The sequence below is a fragment of the Notothenia rossii genome, assembly GCF_949606895.1.
Source record: "Notothenia rossii genome assembly, chromosome: 1".
NCBI classification, from domain to species: Eukaryota; Metazoa; Chordata; class Actinopteri; order Perciformes; family Nototheniidae; genus Notothenia; species Notothenia rossii.
Window position 1 is genome coordinate 11,678,795 of NC_136912.1, and position 12,183 is coordinate 11,690,977.

Below are 12,183 nucleotides of genomic sequence, written 5' to 3' on the forward strand. Positions count from 1 at the left end.
CTTAAAAGCTAAATAAACTCAGAACAGAGGGTATTCATCTGCTAATCTCTGAATGTTCACTTACCACTGACAACATTTTGACTACAAAATGATTTAACTGCTGTCAGAGCATAAAATGAATGAATACAAATGTGAATCCCTCCCTTGAATTACAATAAGCATAAAGGATTATGTAAATGGTGTGTGGGAGGTTTAGACGTGAGCAGCTTGACCTTAGCATTTTGCTGCCATTAATACTCTTAAATAGTCATTCAGCAGAGGCTTTCTAAGATCCTATCCGCCCATTGTATTGCTGCTGTACCTCATGTGAGCACTAACTAAAACTATTCAAAAAGAGGTATAAAGACACAATTCTCAGAAGGTACAGGGAGGAAACTGCTAAACCGTAACTGTTTATATTCTTGTTTTGTATTCTATTTATGAATTTGTGTTTGTATGAATGTGTGTATGTACATATGTAAATGTATAGAGTCCATTCTCCTAACTTGCCTGTATGAATGATTATATAAATTATTCAAGGTTAAAGTATACATTGATATTTTATGTTAACATATATTAAGATGTAAAAAAAACAAAAAAAAACGGAGAAGGGGTCGGATTAAATAAGTGTAAACTTCTTCCGACCCCTTTTCGGACATGTAATTAGCTAAAGCTTTGTTGTTTATTGATATCAGACAATGATACGTACAGAGTATTCAATTATTTTGTTTTGTTATTGCATTCATTTGTATAGTACTGTATCATGTCTGTATCATCTTTTATTTCATTTGTATTTTCTTTGGTTTTACACGCTCGAAAAAATCAAATAAACTAAACTAAACCCAAAAAGTTTTTTTACAGAAAAGCAAAATGTTCTTCTGTTCCCCTTAATGCCATCCTTCCCCTGCTTCTTACTTTGAGAATAGAGAGGATTAGGAAACAGGGACTCTGGATTAGACGAGGATTTGTGTAAATTAGGAATTCTTTCCTTCACACTCTTAACACTGACAGGCTCTCTCTTCCACTCCCCTTTCTTCTGGTGGATAACAAGCAAGTTGGCCTAATGAGCACTCCTTGGTATGACCTGCACCTGGCCCAGGCTCAAGGGAAATAATTTAAAATATGTATATTTCCCCGACGATATGTCCCACAGCGGCGTCGAGGTTAGGGTGCTGTCAGCTCTCATGGGACCTCACAGACTCAGTTACAAGGTTCATTCGAGTGAAAAACACACCGGTGGTCCGAGATTCCTCACCAAGAGGCTCGCATGCAATTCAGGGAAAACACTTGTTCGGCCTAGGGCGACAAATGCTGCATGCAATCACTCCTCGGGCTAAAAAGAGGCAGGGATGAGCACGAGGAGATTGATAGCAATGTTAACAAGCCCTGGGCTCAGCTGGGCATTCCAAGGAAGCCAACTCTAAAACGTTTCTTTTTTAGTCGGACAAAATTACATTTCCGTAATTACACGGTAGCGTTGATTTTGGGTCTGTTGCCACTAATAGTAGAATAGCATGATTAGTTAAGAGCAGCTTGGGGGAATTTTGGAATTGGATTTTGGTGGAGAGGAAGCTAGAACTGACAATAATGGAGATAAAATAATTGTACTTAATTAAAATAAAAGTACAAAAATGGGTTGCAGTGTTTCAACATCATTTACCCACAGAATATAATCCATTGATTGTGACATTCCCCCTCTCTTTTTGTGAATGTTTTTTTTATTTGTAAACCCTAATAAAATGCCTTACATTGTTTAACATATTTTACGTATACATTTGGGTTGAAATGTATTGTGTTCAGTTTAAATATTTAAAGTGGACCTATCATGCTATTTTTGAATAATATATTGTAGGACCATACCTATATAAAGGCATATTTATACTTTTTATTTTTCAAAATACCAAACAGATCATGCATTTTATCCATTCCTCATTTCGCTCAATTTAACACTGCCTTTCATGCTCGGATTCAGTGAGAACAGCACCATCTGGTGGCCTGAAATAAGTACTACAGCGTCTCCAGCGCTTTCGAACGGCAATGTCCGTGGCTGTCTCCTCCTGATTGGTGGAGTTGGCCCAATAGCCGTAACGCAGCTTCTGCGACGAGATAAAAGTGTTCAAATCTGGATCAGTCTGTATCAGATCCGTTGCAGCCCCTTTTTTAGAGATTTGGGTATGGAGGAAAATAGAGAGGGTTGTGTTTTCTGACACTTGGTGAGTTCCCTGGAACACCGGGGACACATATTCATGTATAAAAGACGTACAAAAGTGCATGATAGGTCCCCTTTAAAATAGTAAGTGTAAATAAAACATTATTCAAATGAATAGGAGGACTGCAGTTTTTCCAACACCTACTGTAATCGGATGTGATTGCAGCCAAAGTGCGTTCAGTAATGTGTTATTTTCTTGTATGAAATTGCCCACACAGCAGCTTGTTAGTTTTCTGAACGTGTTGAATGCTCACTGGAGCCATCTCAGAAAAACTACATGTCGAAATTTAATTTGCGGTTCTGAAAATAGGTTTCAGTTATTCTCAAATGAGAACTTCTCTTGGCTAAAGTGTAGTGAGCTCACAAATAACACCCAGCTTCTCTGAAGGTCTGAGTACTTGTTGACATCGTTTAAAATTGAGCACAATTTAAAATTATGTCAACAACCTATAGTGAATTATGAATGATTATTTATAAAATACCCCCAGGTCAATATAACCAGAGGGCAAGGCAAGGAAAGGCAAGGCAAGTTTATTTATATAGCACCATTCAACACAAGGCAATTCAAGGTGCTTAACTATGTGGAAGACTATGTATAGTACACATGTCCTCTTTAAAAAGTCCCTATCTTGTTTTGGGGGGTTTTCTCTTCCCTGTGTTTTTCATAGGTTTTTGTGCATGAAGTATTGTTTGTCTTTCGTCAGCTCAATCTAAAAATACTCCCTATATATCAGTCAATACCAAAATACCCAAATGTAAATGTGAATGTGTCATGCCATAGTTGTCATGTACTCCCAAAACAAAACCTTCAACATCAATGTTCGACCTCTCCTTCTGTTTTTAAAGGGCCCCTCAGTGTAACGTTGCCTGGAGCTCTTTCAGCTGCTTGTGGTTGTTTTTCTCGGAACTAAACGTCTATAACAAGCGCTCATCGGTTCTGTGCCCAGCCCTGCTCATTGAGACAGATGTTAATGTCCCGTGAAGTCGAGTGCCGCTGCATCATCAGTAAATACACGGTTCCTGTCAGCCGGGGAGCCTCGCTGGTCCATTGTGAATCAATGAAGTCTCAAACAGGGGAAAGTTATAGATCACCCGAGGCTACAAGACTAAGCAAATTGGAATCACAAAATGAGATTAATTGCCAACGAATGACAGGTTGAGATGTATTACTGGCTCCAAGGCAAAACGCTTACCTGTTTCCCATTTAATTTAAATTCCAACTCTAATATACCGAGTGTGATATCATTCATAAAACTTAATTTAAAATAATTCAACAATTTTTTTTTAATTAAGTAATAACCCGGATAGGATGAATTAAAGTAACATATTTTAAAGAGAAAGTTAAACTTAGGACGATGAGTATCCATAATGATTGACAGTTTGGTGAACCAGCAAAGGGACCTTATAGTCTGAATCACTTCTCCTACATTTCGACCTCTCCTCTTCATTGGAATATTGGCAACTATAGACTTCCCAGTGTTATGTGTAATAGGCTTGTCACTGAGAATTATTGTCACTGGCCCCATTTACTGCCTAGGAGGAGGCAAAGAGAAGAGTGTGTCTGAATCCTTTAAGAGCCACTTGACTGTTAACTTTTATTCCGACAGCTTTGGACGGGGAAGGAAAGAGAGCGGTCTAGTTTTTATTTCACAACTAAATGTCAAGCCTTCTAATGCATCTAGCTAAGTGCATCCTCTTCTCTTAACCTTAGATTAAGTCAGAATGTATAATGCAACAACACAGTCATACTCAGTAAATGCAGGCTTTCATCATCCAAAGGCTGAAATTAAGAGAAATATGAAAGATGCCATATTTAGATTGTTTGGGTTTTCCCTTTCCTGCAGTGTGTCATTTAGTTTCTTGTGCGTGCAGAGGGTAACATCCCAAAGTTCACACCAGGTTGAGTTTCTCACACTCCCCCCGTGTCTGAAACGCATTGATTGTACTCCTTTGTTTAAGGCCGCTACACACCAACTTGAGACCAAAGAACGCGTACCGAAGGCGTCCCGACTTTTACGTCCGCTATGTCCGCTACATCGCCTGCGTCGGCTACGCCGCCCGCCTACGAACACACCGCAAAGACTTCAGTCGACGAGTGGCAATAACTGTCCTTACCAGCAGGCAGCGGTAGTGTGTATTCGTCATTCAAAAGAGGCAACAGCCAATCAGAGTGATTCCTTTGGCCGACTTTCTTTGGCCGATTCAACATGTTGACACGCGGGAGGTTTGAAAATGTGCCGTAAAGCAACGACGGTGGGGACACACCAACCTGAGTATGGCGCCGCGAATGCCCGACTGCCTCTGACGGCCTCTGACGGAAGAGGCGGAATTTTATAATAGAAATACGGTGCTAACGCAGGACTATACGCACAGCTTCTTCCCTTCAGCAGTCAGTCTGCTGACAATGAACCCCACGCTGTCCCATACTGCCTAGTTGTTGTTATCGCGTGCTGTGCTGAAGCCTAATTATACAGTACTGTATTCACTGTATTTATTATTATTTATACATTTCCCATCTATTTACCTTTATTTTCGTATCATTTATTTTGTACATACTACTGATAAATTGTGTATATAACTGACTGTTCTGCACTCTGGTTAGACCCTCCTTCATTTCGTTACACTGTGCTTGCATTTTGTAATGACAATAAAGTAATCTAATCTAATCTAAATCTAACATGTTGTGGTTCTTTTATTCCAAATAAAAAAAATTCTCTTTTAAATGAGCTATATCCTGCTGTGTGATTTCTCTCTCCTGTGTGCAACATCAACTAGAGTAAGTCTATCTTTTTATTTGATGGTGTCCAGCTAGCATCAGAGCATATTTTGTCTGGCTCCACATTTGCATTTTAAGTAGTAACAACGACGTGGAGCATTTGGAAATCGGCTCTGAAACAAATGAATGTAAGCCTCCGTTGTATGAGGACATCAATTCTGCCCGCCTGATCACAGGAAGGAGCAGGTGTGGGCTACAAAACACAAGATATCTAACATAACTCTCAATCTGTGTGTTTGTTGGTGTGTGAGTATTTGTGTGTTGGAGCGTTTACTCATTACTGAATGACGTAATGAACACGCACAGGCTGACCTAACCTTGCTTACATCAAAGGATGAAAAGGTCTATAAGAAATGTGTATAGCTCGCTTATTCAACATGTGTCATTAGATCTTGCATGAGTTCACTAAAATACATTTTGAGCTGGTGCTATTAGAAAAGTAAAAGACAAAGAAGTCAGCAGGCCTTTACGCTTATGAACCAAGTATCCACACTCTCTCTTGAAATTATATCGTGAGATAATTTCAAAGGGCTATTTTCATAGTTCGTTGCAGGTTCATTTTTGTATTTTGTGGTGAAAAAGCTCTTTATTGTTCTCATACTGCCTGTGCTGCAGCACCTCTTTTCACCCTCTGTCTGAAACCAGAGCCCAGTCTGCTCTGATTGGTTAGCTGGCTGGCTCTGGTGTGATTGGTCAACTGCTAAGAGATGTCCCGCCCATAAGCCTATTACGTACAATGTGTTGGAGCGCTGGCCAATATAAGCGCAAATGTCACAATGTTGCAGAACAAGGGAGTCCAATGGAGTAGTTCTGGAAGAGGGGGGGGGAGGCCTTTGCAGACCATTTACATGCACAAAAACTTATAACACATACTACAGGAAAGGGAAACCTCAAAAACATAATTGGGGACTCTTTAAATGGTGAAAATCCGATCAGCCATAGCGGAGAGATAGAGATATCATAAGCCAAGAAAACTGTCTTGCCCACAAATTGAAACATCCACTGAAGTAGGCTGTAAACTGAGGGTTATTCCAACAAATTGACCCAGGGAAACATTAATTGAACATACAACCTATAGGAAAAACATTGCCGGGATCATAAAATCATTTGAATGGTCTCTTTAATGTGTGATACTAAGAGGATATTGAGCCGGAGAGCATTGAATATCGGGAACATAGATATCAGGAATGCCTGAACAACATTTTTATAGCAATTAATTTGCTAGTTGATAAATTACAGGGTAGCCATTGAGATGAATCAACCAATGCACAGACAAGGTGAAATAGAGCTGTCCTGCTAGCATGGCTAAAACCAAACGCTGCACTTTACAGGCCAATAAGCCCAGCGTAGTGAAACCTCTAGTGTCATTTAGTAGCGCTTATAAATATTTTTGATGAACTGTTCCTGGTAGTGGATTTAGAAGTCTGTGTCTGTTACAAGTGATATATTACTCGCTACAGTCTGCACCAGAACATTCATAGACATTTAAGAAAACAAGTTCTGTTTTAAGTCAGTCCAAAGCCCAGAATTCATTCCTAATATAGGTTAGAGACTGGGCCAGATGCTACGCTGTAAACTACCCAGGTATACACAAGCTGCGATAATAAGACTGGACCTGATATACACAGACAAGCTGGCAGCGGTAGCCACTCTCAGGATATCTTGCCAAAGAAGCTGACTGCAGCTCTAGGCCAGCATATTTTACCTTTATAAGGACAACTTGCTCTCCTTCTGCCTCCCGCCTCAATCACATGAATCTGTTGGACAGTAAAACACCGTGAAGTATACGCTGAATTCAGGGAGAAGAGGAGGCGGCTGGTCTTGGTTTACAGAGCGCTGCAGCATGCCTTTTGGACAAAACATCTCAATCTCTGTTGGTTTTGAATAACCTCAATGTCTGCCTTTCAAATTGAAAAATAGGGATGAGCAGCATTTGGAAATAGAGTTTTAAATTAAATGTTTTGAGCCATCCCCAGGGCGAGAGATACTTTGCTTAAGTAGTCTTTTTGTGCAAGTAAAAAAGGAGCAGGAGAGAAACCAAGAGACTTCCCTCAATGTGGTATAAAAATAAATCCAAATCCTCACTTGTGCTAAAATGACTGAAAGAGGACATATTATGCTCATTGCCAGGTTCATATTTGTATGTTGTGCGTCTACTGGAGGGAACATTGGGATATAAGCCTTTGCAGACCACATGCACTTAACCTACTGTATATAATAACCTACAGGAAAGTGAAAACTCCCTAGAGCAGTGATTCTCAAATGGGGTTACGCGGACCCCTGGGGGTACGTTGGGGTACTGCAGGGGGTACATGAGATTTAAAAAATTAAAAAAAAAAAAAAAGGTTAATTAAAAAAATAATCTTAGTAAAATAAGTTAAATAAAAAACACCATTTTATATAAAACATTCCTAGAACCACCAAGGGGGTCCTCATATAAACATCTCAAATGTGTGTATTGTATTTTATAGTCTTTCACAATAACATATTACTTAAATTGAAAAACTCCTTGGAAAAATCTGTTTTGTAAAAGTGTTATGTTATTTTTTGTCATGCATAAAATGAAACTATCCTTAGTTTGTTGTAATGCATACCAGGAAGGAGTTAATACATCACACACTGAGGGAACATCACTATATTGTAATTATTTATATAGGCTTTTTCGATCAAAAATGTTCGGAATCGGTCAGGGGGTACTTGGCTGAGAAAATGTTACAAAGGGGGTACATTACTGAAAAAAGTTTGAGAAGCACTGCCCTAGAGCATAATAGGGCCTCTTTAACACATACATGTTATCAACATATCAAACCTACATACTACTTTATTTGTCGTCCCTCCAACTGTGTCTCATTTGATATACGGATAGAGAACAACTCAGGGCAGCAAAGCACTGTAACCTGCTGGGGTTTTCAACCATACTGCTGTGTTCAAACCTATATATGAATATACGCCAAACCAGGATTTGCAGTAAGTGTGTGAAAAGCAATAAAGTGAATGCAGGTGTATCACATTTTTATGTTTCATATGCTGGATTGCTACTATTTTAAAGTGTTTTTTTTCCCACCTGTTCGTGTCATTGACCAACTCCATACCTTCTCCCTGTGTGAGTTTTATGTTACATATAAATCTCTTTATGAGCAAAGTGATAGTTGCTTCAGCCTGGTAACTTCACATCCCCATGCTAACCCTAGCATTTATTTATTTGTGCCTGTATCTGTTATTCTTCCGTGAGTAATACTGCATTTGTTGTCCAGAGATACAAAAAAAGTGTCTCTTAGTCTCCCTGTTTCACGTCTGATAGCAGCCAAAGAACCCAATAGCAACTAAAGATGGATTTAAAGCTCTGAATGGAGATAATAAGTGATGGAAATGCAGGAGAAGCATAGCGTCAGGGTTTTCTGTGGCAGACAATTCCCAGGGTGCAGCGGTTGACTGTTGGACAGATGCAGAGAGCGTGGCACACCTACAGCACATCGAGGGAGGGAGTGTGTCTGCTTTGAGGATAACAGTAAAGGTGGGGTAGGTAATTTTGGAGAAACCAGCTCGAGATCGCAAGAATTTGAAAATACACAGCCGGAAAAAATCTGCCACTTCCTTAAGCCCCTGTCACACTGTCCCGAAATTGACACCCGATGGACACACGATTAAGGAAATGTTCAGATTCGGCTCTGATCGTAACAACATCGGGCCATTCGTGAGGACATCTTAAGCCATCGTATGACCGCCGGTGGAGTTTCTCAGGCTCCGGCAGCAACTTCGTGAGCGGTGGCAACATCATTGGCATCACAAAGCATTGCCGAAGGACCTGGTGAAGGTTCATTTTCGTGTTGACTTCGTGTGTCCATTTTGCCTTTCGTAAGGCATTCGTGAGGGAATCTTAAGCCATCGTATGACCGCCGGTGGAATTTATCAGGCTCCGGCAGCAACTTCGGGACCGGTGGCAACATTTTTGGCATGCCGAAGATGGCTTAAGATGCCCTCACGAATGGCCCGATGTTGCTACGATCAGAGCCGAATTTGAACATTTCCTTTATCTCGTGTCCATCTGGTTGTTTTATTGCACAACAAAATCATGTAAACATATTATGTAAATAACCCAATTTGTGTTCTGGGAAACTAAAAAGGATATAATATATTATTTTGAAGGCGAGGAAGTTGTTGTTGCTATGGAAACGACATGACGGAGAAAACGTAATATCTTCTACATATAAAGACGGAGAAAGTAAAGAACAAAGTCGGAAATTATCAGTACAGTATCATAATACTTTAACATAATTGTTTGTGTTACTTTCGTTGCAGTTGTATGTCTTAAATGTAATGTAAACGTTGCCTTCGTGTGTGGTTCGGGGCCATCTTCGTGCGGAATTCACAATTCCATATTCGTGTGTCCATCGGGTGTCATTTTCGGGACAGTGTGACAGGGGCTTTACAGAGCCCCTCCTCCAAATCACACGAACGCGCACATGACCAATGAGGGCACGAGATAAGTTTGTGCACAGATGGAAGGCTGACAGGCAGGTAGGCCATCCAGTTACTTTAGCCTAAAATGATTGGCCGTGCTTTTTACAGGCTTCCACAGATGCATTTTTTCTAAAATATTCATTGCTATCGGGATGTTAAGAGCATTCCATTGAATATGACAAAAAGTGTATCTCGAGCCGGTTTCTCAAACTTACCTACCCCACCTTTAACTCAAGACACATCAGCACACATTAGTACTCTGAGGAATGAGCCTCCTAAAAATGCTAGTTTCTCACACAGATGGACAACCTTAGTTAGGTCAAGGGAAGGCAGGAAAAGTATGTCTGCTATGGATGATACATGATATAACGGATGAAGAAAGTGTGCTGTTAGACACTCTTAATCTTGTTATTATCTGAACTCTTATCTGTACAGTCTGTGATTCACTCTTATAGTGTCTGCTTTCACGACTGAATTACCCTGGGAATCAATAAATGTCCACCTTATCTGATTTTGTTAGGATGTTGTTTTTTTATAATATTTTGCCTACGTTTGGATTACAGCTGGAAAAGGGACAAAGGGAAAACTTAGTAAATAAAAAAAATATGTAAATCAGAGCTTATATTCTCACCTGGCAGGTCAGAGAAGAGTAGGATGCACTCATTGAAGCCATTGGCCAAGAGACGGTCCCTGAGCTGCTGCAGTATGGCCACGCCAATACAGAAGGGGAAAGAGGAGTTACCCAGCAGGAGTGTGTCCCACAGGTGGAAGATCTTGTGCAGCGGAAACACATCTGCATGGCGTGGGATAAAAATAAACACAACAAAAGGGAGATTTTACATAAAGACGGACTAAGACAGTGCCTGAAAAGACATGTCCCCTGGAGGGATTTACAATAGGGTTCTGTTAGCGGGACACTAGCGAGCGACACATACGTAGAGGGATAGAGAGAATCTGTTTTTACATAATGAGTGTGATTTGCATGTGCTAGCTAGAGCATTTACTTAACATGGCTCTTAAATGGGAAGCTCACCAAGCAGTATTGTGCATTGGCAAGATTGCTCGGAGGGAAATGTGATGTGGGGGAAGCAGCTGGGAAACTGTTTTTAGGTGGGTGTTGTTTTAAAATGACAGGAAGAACATCAGGGGGCTGAGGAGCTTTAGTGCGAGGAACCTGCACAAGTTTTTTCAAGCCAACTAAAGCCACATCCTGATAATGTGTCCCACTGCAGCTTTCATTTCACTCATATTACTTATGAATGTAATGTTTCCACCCTGTTAAAATTAATGCACGGGAGCCAGTGCCGTCCGCCTGTTTATATCATCCCGTGGTTTGTTATGGTGGATGCTGGGCAGCAGATTTGAGTGCTTGTGTGTGTGCATGTGTGTGTGTGTGTGTGTGTGTGTGTGTGTGTGTGTGTGTGTGTGTGTGTGTGTGTGTGTGTGTGTGTGTGTGTGTGTGTGTGTGTGTGTGTGTGTGTGTGTGTGTGTGTGTGTGTGTGTGTGTGTGTGTGTGTGTGTGTGTGTGTGTGTGTGTGTGTGGTGGGTGCAGTTTGAATGTTGTAAGGCTGAGGGAGCTGGAGTGGTCAAAAAATGTCTCAGAGGTTGCACTCCACATTAGCATTCTGCTGGGCAGACTGGTGCATGTGAATGACAGGTAGTGTGTGTGTGTGTGTGTGTGTGTGTGTGTGTGTGTGTGTGTGTGTGTGTGTGTGTGTGTGTGTGTGTGTGTGTGTGTGTGTGTGTGTGTGTGTGTGTGTGTGTGTGTGTGTGTGTGTGTGTGTGTGTGTGTGAGTGAGTGAATTGAAGATGACCCTCCAACCTTGTCTCGTATTGGATTGGGGATTAGCAGTCAGAGGGGCACACCTTCTGAATACTGGACTCACACACTGCCTCAGGGGGAGGGTGAGGGGTAAAGGGGTCACACCACCTCAAACTCTACACCCAAGGATTGGTCCGAGTATGTGTGTGTGTTTGTGTGCGTGTGTGTTTGTGTGTGTGTCACAAACACCTCACTGCAAAGCACTGATCAAGATCAATTTGGCTACAATTAATGTAAATTAAAGGCTGTGTTCTGTAAATCTGCCGACTTGCAAAGTTTAAAGCAACAATCTAAAATAACATTAAGAAGGTAAAACATTATTCAAGCAGTTGTACCATATGATGGATCTGTACCTAGAATACACAGAGGTTAATGGCACATTATTCAATTTGTATCATTGATCTGTGACCCTTACCTATTTGCTCATATTCCAGCGCTACAATTGTGGAAGATGAAAGTGTACGGCTGCTATGAAATGACAAACTGCATGTTCAGAACCAGCCAAAAAAGGATTAAACCCTGTCTCTGCTACTAACAAAGATAAAAGGGCTCTAACATGATCACAGGTTTCCACAATAAATTAATGAAACCTCAAATTTTTGCTGGGATCTGTAATATGTTATCATCTTCAAATATTTGGAAAGTTTCAATTGTAGACATCATCAACTTCCAAAAATGATCACAGAACTGCGGGCACTTAAATCATTTGAGCACCACAACCTAGGCTGATTTGAATGAATGACACTAAAACTAATTCTAACTTGATTGAACTGAAATGTTGTATTCCCTGTACAAATTGTGAGGATGACATAACACAGTATAATATAAAGCAGTCCGAGTTAACATCCCAAACTACGCTCTCAGAAATGCCCTGAATAGAGCACTTATCAACACTCTCACAATACAAGCTGGTAAGTCTCACCAGAAGCCGAATGC

The 12,183-nt window shown here is 40.7% G+C and overlaps 1 protein-coding gene across 1 annotated transcript in view; it reads right to left on the reverse strand.

Annotated features, from left to right (window-relative positions):
* tbck (TBC1 domain containing kinase) overlaps nucleotides 1–12,183 on the reverse strand; it is a 50,193-nt gene that overhangs the window by 22,529 nt on the left and 15,481 nt on the right. The window contains exon 22 of the mRNA XM_079693421.1: nucleotides 10,057–10,218. Within this exon, the coding sequence (XP_079549547.1) occupies nucleotides 10,057–10,218 (162 nt within the window). The remainder of the gene's footprint in view (nucleotides 1–10,056; nucleotides 10,219–12,183) is intronic.